This window comes from Microplitis mediator, chromosome 7 (assembly GCF_029852145.1).
Source record: "Microplitis mediator isolate UGA2020A chromosome 7, iyMicMedi2.1, whole genome shotgun sequence".
Classification (NCBI taxonomy): domain Eukaryota; kingdom Metazoa; phylum Arthropoda; class Insecta; order Hymenoptera; family Braconidae; genus Microplitis; species Microplitis mediator.
The window spans coordinates 7,805,996-7,826,506 of record NC_079975.1 but is presented as its reverse complement, the minus strand read 5'-3'; the positions used below and the strand labels follow the sequence as shown (position 1 = coordinate 7,826,506).

At 28.5% G+C, this 20,511-nt stretch overlaps 1 protein-coding gene across 8 annotated transcripts; it reads left to right on the top strand.

Annotated features, from left to right (window-relative positions):
- The first annotated feature begins 611 nt into the window (after window positions 1–611).
- Window positions 612–9,471, top strand: LOC130672514 (cytosolic 10-formyltetrahydrofolate dehydrogenase). Of its 8 annotated transcripts, none has more exons than XM_057477163.1 (8): window positions 612–835; window positions 1,045–1,102; window positions 1,683–1,827; window positions 2,832–3,066; window positions 4,273–4,949; window positions 6,259–6,676; window positions 6,792–7,450; window positions 8,642–9,471. In XM_057477163.1, the coding sequence occupies exons 3-8, from the start codon at window positions 1,692–1,694 to the stop codon at window positions 9,217–9,219; spliced, it is 2,703 nt and encodes a 900-aa protein (XP_057333146.1). In that variant the 5' UTR covers window positions 612–835; window positions 1,045–1,102; window positions 1,683–1,691; the 3' UTR covers window positions 9,220–9,471. The 8 variants fall into 8 exon arrangements, with proteins under 8 accessions (XP_057333146.1, XP_057333144.1, XP_057333145.1 ...); XM_057477161.1 differs by having other exon boundaries at window positions 1,045–1,103; window positions 1,686–1,827; XM_057477162.1 differs by having other exon boundaries at window positions 1,042–1,102.
- Window positions 9,472–20,511: the final 11,040 nt, after the last annotated feature.

Sequence of the window (20,511 nt, the reverse complement as noted above, 5' to 3'; positions counted from 1 at the left end):
AAAATTAAAAAGAATTAAATATTCACCGACGATCGATTTTAAAATTACATTAACTCTTACATTTTGATAAGCTCTTGCGATTGCAGCAACAATAATTTAAATCAGTCTCTGTTTGATAAATCTGTCTTAAAAACGCGCATACAATTTAAAAAAATAAATAAAATTTTAATAATTTTACTCCATTTAAAAATTTTCTTTAATAAAATATATATATATTTACTGTCATTTAATTTATTTTATAATAAAGATAAAAAATAAATTGATCAGTATCAATTTGGCCTCTAAATATAATTTACTATAATTAATTAAATTATTTTTTAATTATCGTACCGTAATTACCTCGAGTTTTATTTTATATTTTAATTAAAATTACTCAAAGATTCAATAATTTTTAATAATAAACTCCAATTACGCATTTAAAATTTTTTCAAAAAAAAAAATTTATATGTATATATATTTTTACAAATTTCTTTTAAATTTTTATTACATATAAAAAAATTAAATAATCACGATTATGCAAATCGTTAAATTGGGAGGGAGAATCTTTGAGGTCCTGACCCTCTAATACGACAGATAACAAATTTCTTATATAAAGTCCACTTCCCTCTCTTGTAGTTCAGTAAACTTTCAATTCCCACAAGGAACCCGATCGATATCCACGTGAACGAACTTTCGTCACAGCACGTAGTCTAGAGTATAGAAACGAGACGTTTCCTAACGGCGTCTGGCACCGGTTTAGTTCATTCAAATATTTAATATTTTTTGAAAATTTAAATTATAAATGTTTGCCAGTTCTCTACTGCTACAAACTAAGCGCACATTTGCTGTTTACACGGTGAATAATTTTATTATTTAGAGATTTGAATTTATTTTTTTTTTTGCATTCCTGTTGTAGAAATTTTATGTATGTAAGTGTACTTTTGGAGTAATGGTATATTATTACTGCTTTTAGTAACTAACTTTGTGTATATTTATTTATATATATTAATTTTTTTTATAAATTAATGGGATTGTTTTATTGTGTAGTATTATTATTTACAGCAGCTTTGAAGTTTTACGAGTAATTGTGAAGCATTTGTACTTAGTGTGTAATGTAAATATAGGTAAGTCATGTAATTTAGTTTGTTTGCATGATATTTACTAATATAACGTGCATGTATATAATTTATTTTATTACTTTGTTATTCTATTTGTATTTAATCTCTTTGCATATTTTTTTTTTTTTGCTATAGATTACATTTGTGATAACATTTTTTAAAATATAAATTTTTGTTTGCATATTAATATATTAATATATGTATGTATATTTATATTTTTTTACACTTGATAAAATAATTGTTTTTAAAAAATTTTAATTTTATTGTAAAAAAATAAATAATAATCAAGTTTTAAATTTTTAAATTTATTAACATTTAATATTTAAGTTTTAAGAATTTTTTTTTATCAATTCCTACTAAAAAATAGTTATCAGCTACTCACCCAATTAGAAGAAGGAAATAAAACTATTAACTTATCATTGATAAAATTAAAAAAAAAATTAACTGTAGAAATGATTTTATCGAATTGTATTTTTATTTGTAGTTTAAAAACTTAATTATGAGTATGGTTAAATTTGAATTTTAAAAATAATTTATAAGTTTTGTATTAAGAAAAAAAATAAATTGTAATTAATTTTCATTATTTAGACTGCAATGGCGCAACTTAAAGTAGCGATTATAGGTCAGAGTAATTTTGCAGCAGAAGTTTATAAACTTTTAAAACAAGACGGACATGAAATCACTGGAGTATTTACAATACCAGATAAATCTAATCGAGAAGATCCTTTAGGTAATTATAGCTTTATTTAAATCATTAATTTATGATGACTAATTATTAGGGTGGTCGTTAAAAATTATGTTTTCTCAGGCGCCCATAAAAAGCTTCTTTTTAGTGAAAAAATACCTGGGGAATTTGGTTTTTTCGTTTTAAGTAAAAAGAACACGTGCCTCAGGACGACCAAAGTTCATTTTTCGATACAATCGCGTTTTTTTTAAATATCTCATGAAATATGCAGAGTAAAGGAAATAATCATAGGAACAATTTTGTAGGAAATTAAATTTTTGACAAAAAAGGTCATGTTTATTTTTTTTTTAAATGTGTATTTATGAAGATATTTTAAAAAAACTTTTTAGATCTGATGAATTGCGCGTTTTAAGGATTCAAATTTTGAAAATAACATTTTTCTAAGTACATAGAAACTGTATTATAGTAACAAGCATTAATAATTGATGTTACGAGTTTCGAAGTTGTCTATATTTAAGAAAAAACGTTATTTTTAACATTCATAATCCTTCAAATGCTCAATTGATAAGATCTAAAGAAGTTTTTTTAAAATATCTTCATAAATACACGTTTTATAAAAAAAATGAATATGACCTTTTTTGTCAAGAATTTAATTTCCTACAAAATTGTCCCTACGTTTTTTTCCTTTAATCTGCATATTTCATGAGATATTTAAAAAAAACGCGATTGTATCGAAAAATGAACTTTGATCGTCCTTCGGCACGTGTTTTTTTTATTTAAAACGAAAAAACCAAATTCCCCACGTATTTTTTCACTAAAAAGAAGCTTTTTATGGGGCGCCTGAGAAAATTTAATTTTAAACCACAACCCTACTAATTATTTTATTATTCTGTTAATCAATTAATAATTAAAGTCATATTTCTACACATTTTTTAAATTTTCAATATTATATCCCGCAATTTACTGTAATTATCATGATTTATTAGTATAAATTATTTTAAAAAATTTAAACTCAATTAATAATAATAATAATTATAATTAATTTACAGCTGCAACAGCAAAAATTGATAATACACCAGTTTTTAAAATCAAAGCTTGGCGTAATAAAGGTGTACCGTTACCTGAAATATTAGATCTTTATAAAAGTATCGATGTCGATCTTAATGTTTTGCCTTTTTGTACTCAATTTATTCCTATGGAAGTAATTGATCATCCGAAACATAAAAGTATTTGTTATCATCCGTCAATTCTTCCACGTCATCGTGGAGCCAGTGCTATTAGTTGGTAAGCTTAATAAATATAAATTATTACATTTTCCACTGTTAAAAATATATATTTTCCATTAAAAAATAAAAATAAAACAATGACAATATTTATTGAAAAATAAATAATTTTATAACTACACTAAAAAAAATGATTTTTACCCAAGAAATTTTTTCTCGTCCTAAGAAAATTCGTCATGAAATTTTTTTTATTATGAATTGAAAACGAAAATTTTATTGGAGCGGAAAAACATTTTCTTGAGGTATAAAATAATTTTTTTAGGCGAGAAAAAATTTATTGCACCAATTGTAGTCCTAAAAAGATTTTTGTCATTATTTCATAATGCAATATTTTTCTTGGGTGAGTAAAAATTTTTGCGCCAAGAAATATTTTTTTTCTGTGTACTTTAAGTGATTGAAATTATTTAAAATTTTATTAGAGAATTAATATTAATAGTTAAATTTGCTGTGAAAACTAAAAGAAAGTTAGTAACATTTAATGTCAGTCAGTATATGAAAGTAAGATAATATTTCCTGATAAACCAGTTAGATAACTGTTGATATTTATTTCTTAGAACAGGTTTTCATATGATGAAATTATAAATTTTTAAAATAATCTCCCGAGTCGAAATATTAGACGTAAAATGAACGTTCTTAACGTTTTAAACGTAAATTGAACGTTTTGGACATTAAAAACTCAATTTGACAGCTTTTAACTTATTCAAAACGTAGATTGGAGTCATAAATCGAAAACGTAACTCGAAAACCTATTTAGACTTACAATAACAAAACGTAATCATTCCAAAAAATGTTTTTCATAGATTTTGTACTCCTGGATTATAATCACGTCAATTCCCTAAAATTTTGTCGTCCGCCTTTCTGGCTCTTGAATAAAAAATTCGTATTTTGAAAAAAAAAATTTTTCAGTTCATACTTCTATCTAACACTATTATATCTTTTCATATATTATGATATCAAGGTTATGAAAATTGTGATTACAAATATTGAAATAAATTAATTAATGTTATCATTAAACTAAAATCATAACTCATGGAATTACCAATTTTTTACGAACCAAAATACAAAAAAATCGTTCAATTTACTTTCAAAACGTTCAATTCACGTTTAAAACGTTAAGAACGTTCAACTTACGTCTAATATTTCGACTCGGGCTACTACATCACGGGAATTAAATCCTGCCAATAGATATTAATAACTATTATTTCAGGACTCTGATCGAAGGTGACAAAGAAGCTGGATTTTCAATATTTTGGGCCGACGATGGTTTAGATACAGGACCGATTCTATTGCAAAAATCTTGTCCCGTGGATAAAAATGATACCTTGGATAGTTTATACAATAACTTCTTGTATCCAGAAGGTATTAAAGCTATGGGTGAAGCGGTAAATCTTGTAGCGAGTGGAAAGGCACCAAAAATACCACAGCCTTCAGAAGGCGCAACATATGATCCTTTATTGAACAAAGAAGAACTACAGCGGATTGATTGGAATAAAAAGACTGCCGAGCAAGTTCATAATTTTATCCGCGCACTTGATAGTACACCCGGTGCTTGGACTCTACTGAATGGTGAAAAAGTTCGTTTCTACGGATCTAAACTGTGGGATGAAGGAAAACTCGAAGGAGATGTTGTTGATGTTGATGGCAAGCCTGGAATTGTTCATGATAATGGTTTATTAATTGCCGCAGCAGATGGAAAATACGTTAACGTTGAAAAACTTAAGATTGGAAATAAAACGATTCTTGCGTCAAAGTATGGCAAGGTCAGTGAAGCAGCCAGCATCGATTTTACAGAAGAAGAGAAAATACATGTCGAATCTATTCGGTTAATTTGGAAGAGTATTCTCAATGTAGAAGTCGACAATGATACTGATTTCTTCGCTTGTGGTAAGTATCGTATATATTTGTGTATTTAATAAATGATTTATATTTACTCGGGTCGAAAAATTTGATCTGATTTTAGTCCAACTGGACTGCATTTGGATTAATTGGTCTGTATTTGAACTAGTTGATCTGTTTTTGATCTTAAGGAGTAAATTTCACTCCGAGGTGATTAAAAATCATCGGCTCCGAATTCACTCCGAATTAATTCGCGCTCACTCCGAAAATTTTTTACGATGTAGACTAGACTGATTCAACAAAAATTGCCCATTTTTTATTTTTACACACTTTCAAAAATTTTAATACGGTACAAAAAACGCGTGTTATAATACAAATTTTAAGCTCTTTTGATCTGTTGTTTTAAAAAAAATCGCGTTACGAGCAGACAACACTAGATTAATTCTTGAACTTGGAAAATTTTAGTTCTAAAAATTTGCAAGGACAAAACTAGACTAAATCATGAACTTGTAATATTTTTATTTATAAAAAATATTTTAAGTTCCAGAATTTATTTTGTTTTGTTTACTATTTACTTGGTGTCTTTTATTCAAAAATGTCGGCAGTTAATGATAGTTTGACAACTTTATTTTTTAGTTTTCTTATGATATTGAATAAAAGTAATAAAATTACTCTTAAAATGTCAAGAAATTTTTATTATTTACTGGATAAAATCGATAAATATTTTGGCATTAGAAACCATCAAAATTCTTGTGACACCTTATTACGGAAGCGCATTAGTATGTCTCAAATATTAAGAAAATTAAAACAAATTTACAAATCTAAGTTATTATTATTATTCATATTTGTAAAAAGTCCTGGTTTTGATCTCAAGGCGATTTAAAGTGGACTAAAAATCATAGTAAAAAATAGTCTGCTTTTGTCTTAAAATCAAATGAACACAGACTAATAATTATAACAAAAAAGTCTTTTTTGAATCTAAAAGCGTTTAAAAACAGACTAAACATAATACGAAAACAAGTCTGATATTGGCCTGGATAGGGAATAGTACAGACAAAAACCAATTTTTAAATATAGTGAAACCTAAACTTACAAATAACCTTCTCAATAAGACAATTTATAGATAAATTGAGCAAAATATCGATAGCCCGAACTGGGAATCGAACCCAGACCATGTCGGTATCGCGCCGAGTACACACAAAGTCCCATATAAAATGAATACGATTTAAAAACTTAAATTAAATAAAAAATATTTGAATTCATCGTTTATTTAGAAACAGATCTAATTTTCCGACCCGGGTTACATTGCACCGGAACTCGGTAGCAAAAAACTAAATAAAAACAATTGGATCCACAGGTGCTGGTAGTATGGACGTAGTAAGACTGGTCGAAGAAGTCAAAGACCTTGTTGGCGTGGCGATACAAAACACAGACGTGTTCATGGCACCAGTTTTCATTGAGTTTGCTACATCAGTTATTGCAGTAGGCAGAGGAGCCTCTGGAGCTGGCAAGGACGTTAAATATGACGCCGTAGAAGTACGTGCAAATAATCTTGATTTGAAGTTTCCACGTCAGCTTTTTATCAACGGTCAATTTGTTAATGGTCACGGTAAACCGATACCCAGCATTGATCCACATGATGAGCATGTTATATGTCAAGTTGAGAGTGCAACTTCCGAGGACGTTGATCTGGCAGTTAAAGCTGCCAAGAAAGCATTTGAAGAGGGAGAATGGAGTAAAATAAGTGCCCGTGAACGTGGTGCTTTACTTTTTAAGTAAGTTTATTTTTTCTTTTTTTAAATACTCGTTCTATGAATGCCAATAAAATAATTCAAGCTGTCTTTAAGTATTATATATATACATAAAACATATTTATTCTTGTGTAAATAGATTAGCAGATTTGATGGAACAGCATAAAGAAGAATTGGCAACAATTGAAAGCATTGATTCAGGCGCTGTTTATACTCTTGCTTTAAAAACTCACGTAGGAATGTCTATTGAAACCTGGAGATATTTCGCTGGATGGTGTGATAAAATTCAAGGATCAACAATTCCAATATCGCACGCTCGGCCAAATCGTAATTTAACTTTCACTAAAAAAGAACCAATTGGTGTATGCGGTTTAGTTACACCGTGGAATTATCCATTGATGATGCTCTCATGGAAAATGGCTGCCTGTTTGGCTGCAGGAAATACTGTTGTAATGAAACCAGCTCAAGCATCACCACTTACTGCTCTTAAGTTTGCCGAGCTTTCAGTTAAAGCAGGAATACCACCTGGTGTTATTAATATTGTACCTGGTAATGGTTCAGTTACAGGAATGGCTATTGTCAAGCATCCATTAATTAGAAAACTTGGATTTACTGGTTCAACGGAAATCGGTCAGACAATTATGAAAACTTGTGCTGAAAGTAATTTAAAAAAAGTATCATTGGAATTAGGTGGGAAAAGTCCACTTGTTATTTTTGAAGATGCTGATATACAGCACGCTGTCAGAGTTGGAATGAGCAGTGTTTTCTTCAATAAAGGAGAAAATTGTATTGCTGCAGGTATGGAAAAATACTTTTCATGATACCAATATCGAAATTTAAAGTTTTAGTGTTTATACAGTCAGTCGAAACAAGATGATTTCAGTCCAGAAGCGGACAAATATTAGCAAATCAATTAATGTAACGGGATCGAACGTCCCTCCGTTTTATGGGAGACCGTTTCCTCACGTGCTGCGAGTGCCCCGTCTTTTCTACCATAATATAATCATAAAATATTGAACATAAGCTCGTAATTGGCGTAACTCTAAGATTTGATCAATGATCAGATCAAGAATATTTTTGCGTGTTGGGCGGAACCAACAGCCACTAGTCTATACCCATAGAATCCTAAGCATTCGATTCCTCTTATGCCGGAGAGAATTCGCCCATAGCAACAATTCCATGTATTGGTCGACATACTTGGCCAAGAGGAGATGTTTCTTCCCCTGCCATCTGTTCTGAGAAAATATTAGCAAATTAATTAATGTAATGGGATCGAAGTCCACCTCCGTTTTACGGGAGGCCGTTTCCTTACGTATTTCAGGAATACACGCGCTGCGGGTACTCCTACTTCCTTCCCAGACGACACTTTTAATCGAAAAATATAATCAAGTGACTGAAGGGTGAACATTAACTGGAAGCATGATCGAAAATCCTCATTGCTTGTATCTAACCACAACCACTCCAGACAGCATTCAAGCCGGAATGACTGATTTACGACGTCTTTTTGAAGGCGTCCTCAAGAAGTCTTATAATGACTTCTTAAAGGTGTCATTTGAAAGAACTCTTAATTGAGTTCTTGAAGACTCCATAAATAAGACGTCAGTTTTGTCACGTCTAAATGTATTCTTTTTTTTAACTTCTTTATGAAGTCAAAATGAGTAGCTCCTTAAGACATCATGGTAAATTCATACTGAAGTCTTATTTGCGAAGTCAGAAGAAAGAACTCTTTTTAAACACGTCTTACTGAGTTTGCTAGGTGGCTCATTTGACATCTTGAGAGCTTCTTAAAGATTTCTTTAAGATGTTGAATGAGACGTCCAAATCATAAATAGGAACTTATTCAGAACTCATCAAGACGTCATTTTGCTATCTGGGACCACCTCTGCGGGGCACATCCCTTGTTTCAAAATACACTATTAATTTAAAAAAAATTCAATTTTTTTTATTAGTATTAGAAAATTTAACAATTAATTATTGTTTTTTTTTTAGGTCGGCTTTTCGTAGAAGAAAAAATTCATGATGAATTTTTGAGGCGAACTATTGAAGAAGTTAAAAAAATAGCTATTGGAAATCCGTTGGACAGAAAAACATCTCATGGACCACAAAATCATAAGAATCATCTAGATAAATTAATTGAATTCGTTGAGATGGGTGTAAAAGAAGGTGCAAAATTGGTTTATGGCGGGAAGCGATTAAATCGACCGGGCTGGTATTTTGAACCAACTATTTTTACTGATGTTAAAGATGACATGTATATTGCTAAGGAAGAATCATTTGGTCCAATTATGGTAATCTCGAAATTTAATTCCAAGGACATGGATAAATTGATAGCACGTGCTAATAATACGGAATTCGGGCTTGCGTCGGGTGTTCTCACTAAAGATATAACTCGAGCTTTACGTTTTGCTGAAAAAATAGATGCCGGTACTGTATTTATTAATACTTATAATAAAACAGATGTAGCTGCACCATTTGGTGGATTTAAACAATCTGGATTTGGCAAAGATTTGGGCCAAGAAGCACTTAATGAATATCTCAAAACGAAGACTGTTACTATCGAATATTAAAAACTTATTATATATCTCTACATATATATAAGTTTAATTGATCACTATATTAATTTATTCATATATAGCCTTATCACAGATATATTTTTATACTTTATATTTATAAAATATTATAAATATTTACCATTTTTAATGCTCGCAATGTTAATTGTAATTAAATAAAAATTAATTAATATTACGTACGAAATATATGAAATTAAAGTAAATGATGGCGGCTTTTATATAATAAATATTACATAATTTTATAAGAAATTTATTGTGGAAATTTTTTTTCAATCCTTAAATTTTATTTTATAAATTTTATTAAAATTAGTTATAGTTTATAAATACTGAAAATAATCGTTTTTAAATGTCTAAGAACTTTTTAAAAGTTTAATCAAATTGTGAATGAAATTATTAATTTTTACTATACTTATATTCGGATAAATTTAAAGTTACACAATTTCCCGGGTAAAAAAAATTACATATAATTATATGTAGAAAATGGTTCAATGTAATCATATAAAATTATATATAAACATATATAATGGTTTTTTTATGTATAATCATATATAAATTGTATATAAACATATGCCATTTTAGTGAGCTGTAAATAGATGCATTATAAAAGGCAATTCAAAGGTCCCTTTAATTTCTTTTTAATTTCTGAAAACTGTGTAAAATGTAAATATATTGTATATAATTAGGGGAGGAAGGGGTAGAGAAGCAAAACAGGGTACTTAAGGAGATACTAAGTTTTTGAGGACTCAAATACGCAAAATCTTTTTTTTTATTGATATTTAAAGTGAATAGAAAAAATATTCAGTTGCCATTAAAAAAAAAAAAATTTCTGGATATTGAATAAATTTGATTAAATTAAATTTTTTCATAAGTAATTTACGTAAAAAAAATCACATTTTACATAATTATTGGATACACAGAAAGAAAAAAAAATTTTTAATATTTTTCATCATAAAACAAAAGTCCTTAATATTTTTCAGCGGACACTCGATTTTTGAAAAAGTTTAACAAAAAAATTCAATTGTATTTCCAAAAGTAAGTTTGGAATATTTGAAAAACATTTAAAAAAATTATTTTTTTTTTTATTATAAAATTGTGGGGACCCCCCCCCTCCCGTCCCCTATATTGGGCCATTTTTCACATATAATTTTTTCTAACCCGGGTTAACATCACACACATTTTTAAATTACATTAAAATAATGTTGTAAAGCAGGAAAGTGTGTGTCCATGCACACACACACATACGGGAATATATACGTGAATCGTTCCAACTTTCCCATATTAAGTATAGGAGGGGATTAGGAAGGATAAGGAAGGATCCTTCTCAATAAACAGTTTATAGATAAATAGAAAAATAATCGGATAGTCCGAGCTGGGAATCGAACCCAGATCATGTCGGTTTAGCGCCGAGTGCTCTACCAGTTGCATTATCCGGCTCATGCCGTATTCCATTCTATTTTTATATAGATTATATTAATAGTTCAATAATCAACTAGGTTTAAATGAATATAATAAGTATGTAATTTAAAATTAAAAAAAGAGTGAATGACCTGAGAACAACGTTACAACAATAATTTGATTTATGATAGGTATGCAAGCACAAAGAAACTTAACTACCGATCTAAGGTTTAGGGTTTAAAGTACCAGGTGAGATTAAACATCTAAAGCAAATATATTTTACTGTGTAAAGCATCGATATTTTACTCCTCGTTTTATCGCAGCATCTGTTGAAACAGGCAGCCTTTTTTTAACCAAAAGCATAAAGATTCTAGTGGAAAAATTTATATATATATGAATAAAAAACGTCTGGTGATCTTAGTGATATCTATCACCTTTGGCCTATTTCTATTCATCGCCTCGACCTCAGGTCATTCAAGATTCTGGTCGAATTATTGAATACTACGATTTCGAGAAAAAGAAAACTCCTTTCAAAAAAACATCTTATAAATATTTTTTTAAATTACATTTGTAAATATATATATATATATATATATATATATATATATATATATATTTATTTATATAAAAAAAAGTTTTATTCAATTTTAGCATACGGTAATGATGATTTTCATTTATAAGTTTTTTTTATCATTTGAATTTGTGGTAAAATATTTTAATATTTTATCGATGATTAAGGAATTTATGATAATTTATTTAACTACATAGCATACAAATGTATCACATACATACATATATATATGTATGTATGTATTATTTAAGAGAACCAAATGCTCTTATGACACAGCAACACTGTGCAGGTCTCAGCTGTTCCCATAAACATATTCTCTCTCTTCTTCGGTGCTTCCTTTGAACATCGCCCCTTTTTCATTTCATAATATTTCAGGCAACCGAATCTGTTCAGAAGCTAAACTACATAATACCATACGATATCATCCCAATACAAGTAAAGAACAGAGTTACAACTCTCATCTACCATATTCTGGACCCCTCAATCCTCATTCGTCTGTTGACTGTCTCAAACGCGCCCATCTAATACATTATGGGACTATAAACATACATATACTACTTAACATATTTATCATGAACAGGAAATGCAAATTTCCCACCGCATGCGATTGTACTCCAATCAAACGATCCCATTTCTTTGACCTTACACTTTTCTATTTCCTTTTTTTTAAATTTCCCGCTGAGAAAATTTTAAATTTAAAAAAAAAAAGAGAAGATTTAGGTTCCGGTCCGATTTTTGAAAATCGAGTTTTCATTAGATCGTGACGTTTTAAGGTCCTAGGAAACTATCCTGGGTATTTCCAGATGGACGTCCAGCCGCGTGTGCATGTGTGTGTGTACCGGTTGATTTGTTCCAAAGATATCGTCGGACAAAAATGACTTTTTTCCGGGAAATGTATGTTTTTTCAGTCCAATCGCTTTTTGACCTCACAGAGCTCAAAGTTTACTTATAATAATATATCTCTGAGCTCAAAAACAGCGGGAAGTTTTGGAGTTGGCCCACAGGGTCGACAGTTTTTGAGATTTTTTTTTTCATTGTTATATTTATCATCAGTTATTAGAAAAAAAATGATACAGTAGACTGTAAAAAATTTTATTTAAATCTGAATTCACTCCGTCACTTCACTGTTAAAAGAGCGGTGTTAAAAATGGACTCGATTTAACACCGCGCGGTATCAAAATGAAGTAAAATATTTTCAATACCGAAAAATAGTTTAACACTGGGAAATTTTTTACGAATATTTCAACACCTACACAACCTGGACTTACCCCGTTTTTTTTAAATGTTGGAATTTCGGAGTTTAAAAAAAAAGTCACTCAGTATACGAAGTAAATAGGGAGTTTTTTTTCAGTGGAGTGATTTCGGAGTGATGGGGATTTTATTTAAATCCGCATCCCCTCTGATCCAAAATTTTTGTCCAAATTAAAATAAACTCCTCTCGGAGTGAATTTCAATTGAAATAAATAAGAAATCATTCACTCTGGATTTAATCCGCATATTTACTTGCATGACTTAATTGAAAAGAAAGAATTATATGTAACTCATATGAAAAATATATGCTACCGATAGATTTGTAGGGTACAATCCCTTGCAATCTCTTTACTAGGATTCTTTATATGATCGATGGTTAGATTGTATATATATACATACATGTATACAGATATGGGAAATAAAAGTAAAGAATAGCACATAAGCTCAGCAAATGAAACGAAAGCTAAACTCTGGATGTGGTGTAAGGCATCACCACGTGTTTCAGTTTCCCTTTCCCCCGAAAAATTTTACACTCCGCCTTGGACACCCTACGGCATGGGTCCAACATATTGAATCATACTGAACATACATATACATACATATATATATGTTCGTTTTCGTTGTCGTCAATTCAATCCGACGCTCAAATACTGCTACCAGTGAATTAAGGCTTCAGTTTCATTTCGGGTGTCAAACTTATACCAGTGCTGTTAATTTTTTAAGACGTACATCATTTTTTTCGCGCCTTTTTTTATCATACATTCTTCTTAATATTATTTGCACGCAATCAAATCAAACATGTGAAAATATAAGTGATATATTTATTTATATATTTCTAGTGATTTTTCTTCATTAAAATCCGGTAAAATTATTTATTTAAAATAATGAGTTTCCCGCTTTTTTATGAATATTCAAAATAAAAAATTTCATTTATATTTAAAAGACAAAAATTAATAAAATTTTAATAGATCAATACAATTTAAATACAAGTATCTATATTTGTCTTTATATTTTTAAAAGTAATGCGTATATTGTTAAAAAAATTCCAAATCATTAGTGTATCTCTCTAATTAATAAAAATATAATAATCCGATTAAATATCCGAGTTAATTGTCAGTGGATTCTACAGATTAAGATATTAAATAATTTCGAATGCGGTTTTATTATAAGGCAGTATTTGAGATATTATATATATATGTATATATATATATATATGTATGATAGTAATGCGTGTGAAACATATTATATTAAAATATATACATTAGAGTATATTATTATACTCTTTAAAAGTGGGGCGTCGAATCTGACCCCAGTGTAAAACAATATTAGTAATTAAAAAATTTTATTTAAAAATAATTTAATAATTAAATTGTTTAATTAAACGTTTTTTTCCTCGATAACGATAATTACTAATAAGGGATTTTCGATAACTTATTTTTAGAAACAGGGTTTTTTTATCAGTTATACAGACAATTAAGCCTTAAAAGTACGGCGTGTATTAGAAATAATGTATAAAAAAAAAATTTAATTGATATTTAATTTAGTTTAATTGATTGTTGTATTAGTATCGATATTGATCATCGGTAAAATCGTGTTATCTATAAAAAAGATTTAAACGTTAAATGTTATTCTTATTTAAGTTAAATGTTATTACGGTTATTTATTATTTTTTTTTTTTTTGTTATTTTTTTTCTAAATTTTTTTCAAGGCCAGATGTACATTTGTATTCTCATTCCAGATGTTTTCAATTTAACTATTTCACAGTCAAGTTACAACTCCCCAGGATCGTATGAATCAGGCATAGCAAGAAAAGAGCAAAACCCTGAGGGAAAGAAACATAAAGGGAGGAAAAGAATTATTATTTTTAAAATACTATTGTCCCTATCGTTTGACAAATATATAACAAATAAATTCAATAATAATAGTAATTTAGTTAGTATATATTGAACATTGTATATATTTAATATTTTAATTGATCACAAGTTTTGGAATTTTGCTACACTGTAAAAAAAGGGGTAAGTCCAGGTGGTGTAGGTGTTAAAATTTTCGGTATTAAATTTCAACAACGAAAGCGGTGTTAAAATAACACCAACAAAGGTGTAAATATTCTTTAACGGTGTTAAAAAAATTTCCCGGTGTTAAAATATTTTTCGGTGTTGAAAATATTTTACTTTGTGAATATTTTTGCTTACTCAATCACTACAGTTAATTAGTGTTTTTATTAATTAATTAAATTATTGGTAATTAAAATAATGGGCGTAAAATTGTGTAATTTTTAAATAAATTACGTGTAACATAAAATTGAAATTTCCTCCAGATAAAATTCATTAAATTTTTATATCCCTAGTTAAAAACTCCGATTGAAACCGATTAATTCTGATTGAAAGTCTATCGGATTTCAATCGGAACCAATCGGATTCAATCGGAATTCAGCGGTTTCAATCGGAGTTTTTAATCAGGGATGTAACACATTTTTTTTTCTAATTTCTATGCGTGGAATTTTGTTTTACACCGATTTAACACCGGTATTTTAACACCGCCAAATTACACCACTTACACCAGTGTTATTTCATTTTAACACCACGCGATGTCAAATTGAGTCCATTTTTAACACCGCTCTTTTCACAGTATAATAATACCGATAAAATTGGTAACAATATTGATATTTATTATATATACATATGTATTGAAATTTTTTTTTTATTAACTACTTAATGACCTTGACTGATAAATATAATCTTGCTCTCTCATAAATATTGACAGTCTAATTATCAATTTTTAAAAGTATGTAATTTACTCCCAAGTCTGAAACGTGGACTTACATAAGCTTACATGACAATTCGAGTTTGTTTTAGAAATAAAATCGTGATAACTAGCCTACATTAATACTCAAACACCAAAAATATATAATTATTACTATGATTTAATTGACTGCAGACGGGGACACTGTAAAAAATTTTTTATGTAAAAATAGTACCCGAGGACTACACGGTCTGCTCGGTGTGAAATATCACGCAGTGTACTTTTAACACGGTATGAGGTTTTTCTTTTACACCGTTTAGTGTTAGTAGTTTACATATTGTCCGATAATATAATCTGTAGTTGAAAATTAATAAAATTCTCTTTACATTTCTTTCTTAGAACTAAAAAAAAAAATGATAATCTATAAGTTGCAGCACTACTATATTATTATTATTGATGCGCTGTAAAAAATTTTAAGTACGCGGTGTGGTGTGAATGATTTAATGTTTAAATTTTCAACACTGCCGGTATGAAAGTTACAAGACACATGGTGTTAAATTTTGGACCGTGTGAATTAGAACGCTCACACTACCTATTGTGTAAATGTACTCTCTAAACATGAATTAGTGAAAATAAGTGAATATTCACTAATTCGAAGTGCAAACCGAACCACTTATTTCAAAAAGTGGTTCGGTTGGCACTCAGAATTAGTGAATATTCACTTATTTCACTTATTCATGTTTAGAGAGTATAATTTCTTAATTTATAACTCGATTAATTCAACACTAGATATTTAATTTATATTTTACAATAATCTGCTCCAATAATGATTATAATATACTGGTGTTACAAACTATATATCATTTATTCATTTTTAATTACCGATTATATTACTCGACATTCTTTGAGCTAATAACACCGAACGGTGTGAAAAAATAACGTTATATACTGTAAAACTTTTTTGGACTAAGTGTAGTGTAAATGACTCGGTGTAAAAATTTTGATGTGAAAATTACACCAAATATCGTGTTAAACTGGTGGTGTGAAGTTCTAATTCATACGGTCCAAAATTGAACACCGTGCGTCGTGTAACTTTCGCACCGAAATTTTTGAAAATTTCAACACCAAATCATTCACATCACACCGCGGACATCAAATTTTTTACAGTGTATCTAGATAAAATTAAAATTATTAAAAATGTTTAATGACCATTTGTTGCTCATTAATTAAAATTATAACGAGTAACACCGAATGGTGTAAAAAAGTAGATTACACCGTGTTAAAATTACACGAATGGATAATTTACACCGATAATTTGTTACACCGTTACTTCACACTACCCAGCCGTGTAAAGTTCTCGGGGGCAATTTTTACACCAAAATTTTTTACAATGCAGTGTCGGAATAATCGAGAGTTTTAAATAAAGAATTTATTCATTTACACCATTGATGGTGTGAGCGTTCTAATTCACACCAGCCTATTTTAACACCAAATTATGCACACCACGCCGCGGAATCAAAATTTTTTAGTGTACGCATTCGGTTCCAATCTAAGTGTTGTTATTTTTGTTTAATTTTTTATCTACACAGTTGAAAAATTTGTGTTAAATTAAACACAAACCATATGTCCCAAATGGTCCACTCAATTTTTTGTGTTAATTTAACACAATACTTGTGACAAACAATAATACAGGTTTAAAACTTGTTGAGATCAGATAACACATTCAACTTTAATTAAATTTACACTTGATGGTGTCACATAATTGACACAAAATAATTAACCATTTAATTTTTATACACAAGAACACAAAATTTTCAACTGTGTAGCCAGTGTTAATTTCAATTTATGATTTTTTTTTTAAACTAAAAATATGTTAATAATAACGCGCTTATAAAAATAAAATTTTAAGTTTTTAAAAAGTTAAATAAATTATCATAAAAAAGATAATTTTCGGAGTTTAAGAAAAAGTTTTATGATAATCCATTGTTTCGTTTTATCAACTGATAAAAAATAGTGAAAAGTTTATTTAAAATTTTTTTTTTGTCATTATATTTTCCTCATTTAGCTAACCCAAATGTTAATATCTCGGCTGATGGTGATTACCCGCCCCTTCCTGTTTCCGTTTTTCTTATTTTTTTAATCTCAAAACCGCAGCATCCTGTGGTCATAGCGAGACGTTGAGATTAATATAAATTTTGCCTCATAATGTTCCTACTCTTAGTATTGAATCGAACATTAATGTATTAACATAATTTAGAACAGTACATACTTATATATAAATACATTTTTTAATAACGACATACGTAAAATAATTTTTAAGTGTTGAAAAAAAATATTATTGTTAATTTTTAAACTAAGTTTGTTTTGTTTAAATTTATCAAAGTGCATCCATGTTAAGTGACGTAAACTTTAATTGTTCTAATTACATTACGGCTCATCATAGGGCATCTTGCTTTATTTTAAAATGCTAGCTGCCTTTTGAAGGGCAAGGTTGTGATTGGATAAATCAACGATACTCATTTTATAATTTCAGTATTTTAAGGTTTTTGAAAATATTCAAATTTTAAAAAAATTATTTAAGTAAGAAATAAAAAATTCAATTTTTAAATTTAAAAAATTTCTTTTTCTTTGTTTATTTATTTTTTATTTTTGACCCCCACCCACTTTTCAAAAATGTGTAATAACTTTAAATTGTCAGAATTGTATTAATTAATTAAAACAAATTTTAAGAATTAGTTTAATAAAGGCACAAAAGGACAAGATATAGATTTAAATAGTATATTGTGTGACAAGGGATGAAACAAAACGATTTCAAACCAGAGTGAAGTTGGCTGACATCACCCGCAGTTTGAAATCGTGTGTCATTCTGAGTTACACACTATATTTTTCATGATTAACTGCATTGGAACTTAAAATTTCAGTGTCAGCAGCCGGTCAGAAACAAGTTAATTTAAGACCAATGATGTCATTAACTATTAAATTGTCATTTGCAATTTATAATTAAGCAGAAACTATAAATATTATTTGAATCGTTTATTTGAGAAACCCCATGAGTCAAGAAAACAAAATTTTTCAGGAAACACAAAAAACATTTTTTTGGAAAAACTTGACATTAAAATAATAAATAAATAATTGAATACAATAATGTTAGCGTCTCTGAAAAAGATTCCAACAAGAAAAATTTAATTTTTTAACTGAAACTACTTAAAAAAATTATTTAAAGTTGATTGACTTATGGGGTTTCTCAACGAAACGGAAAAAAAAGTTATAAAATCATTGTTTTTTTAAATGTTTCCACTCAAATCATTTATTACACTGATAAAATGAAGTATTAAATATGTATTTGAACTCTGAAACTCAGAAATTACAAAAAATTATAATTAATTTAAACATTTTAATTAGTCATATAACAGTCAACAATAAAACACCATTTGAAATTAATTTCCCAAAAAAGCGCGAATTTTAAATAAAAAAAAAAAATTATTTATGTAAAACTAAAACTGCATATGTTTATTTGAGTCATTGACTTATGGGGTTTCTCAATTAAATGAAATTGCTGTCACCCCGTTAATTTTTTTTTAAACGCTGATTTGATGCATATTTTGATTGATTTCTATGGAGGGACATCCAAAGAACCCAAAAATGCAAAAAACCCAATTTCGTAAAAAAACATGACTTATGAGGTTTCTCAAATAAACGATTCATTTATTATTAACACTAATTTTTATAAAACTTAATCACAGTCCGAACTGTCATTTACGTAAATAAAATTAATGGACTGAAATGACTATTGAACAAATATCGAGTATCAGAGTTTAAATTGCGAAAGCCTTCAGTCAAAGGGCAGAAAAAATTATTTGTTTGTTCCCAAGGGACGAAACAAGTTTGTTTCTGCCCGCTGACTGAAGGCATTCACAATTTACACGTTTGCTAAAATTAATTGGCGGCATTGGACTGAAATTATTTTCTTTCGAGTGGCTGTAGAGATACTGAAACTTCAAATTTCGATGCTGGTATCATGAAAAAAAAATTATGTATAATTATTATTAATTAGAAATTTGATGATACTGAAATTAGCCGACGTCACATAATTTTTTTAAAAACGATAAATTATAAAAAAAAAAAAACATTTTAAAAAATTGCACCTATAATTTATTTAATTTTCTACATGTGTATTCTTTTCGTTTCTTGGTGAAACAAAAAATTCAAAAATTGATAGTTGCCTACTGACTTAAAGATCACGAAATTTGTTGGATAAATTTCAGAAAATTCTCCATGCCAAGATTATAATTCACAATATCAGATTTTATTGTTTTAAATTTATTTTCCTAATTTCGTTTGGCTCCTAATTGGTAACAACTGTAAGTAATATTTTGAGAATTATATTCCTCAGTAAAATTGTAACTTAAGTTACAAATATTAGAAAAAAAAAATTATATTTCAAAATTTACAGGCGGTCTTTTTAAATTTATTTAAAATGAATAATTTTTCAGTGTCAATTTGAAAACTTACAAGTGTTATTTTATCAATGGAAATACCCAATAACATTGTCATCAAGGTTCTTAAAATATCCAATAGCAATATAATTTAATTTAAGTAATGAAATTGACACTAATATATAAATATATCTAAGTGGGAAAGGTTTAATTTTTTTTTTATTGAAGTTAATTACCAATTAAATTTAACGATTATTGATTTTTCAAAATATAAATATTCTGGGTTCACCCCTCGAGATATTTCATTTCAAGATATAAATATACAAAATAGGGATTATCACACATACTAGTTAGTACTTTTTTCGGTTAAATTACTTTCCCGCAAACCCCAATGACCTCGATACCTATCAATTCTACAATATTACGTGATAAAATCCTTTAGTTTCCTCTATTGTTGGTCTTATTGTGCGCGCGTCAATAGGTAAGGATTCTAATTTGTAATAAAAATCTTAGGACCAGTTTTTCAAACCGGGATTATTTTTATCCGGGCTCAAATTAATATTGCTAGTATATCGTTATAGTATATCTATACATTGAAAATATAGCAGAGAGGGGGGGGGGGGGGGCAAAATGGGGTACCTCCAAAATTTTATTTTTGAAAACGTTTTTTAATCAAATGAGTGTAAATGTAGTAGATATCAGACAGATTTACAATTATAAATTATTTAAAAAATAGTATTTATAAAAAATGCATTTATTAGTTTCAAAATTTTTTAAATGCGCATTTTTTCAAAATTTTATTTTATTAATTATTTACTCTATTTATACTTTTAAATTTGTCTAATTTCTGCTACGCTCACACTCATTTAAACAAATGGAAATCACTTTTGTAAA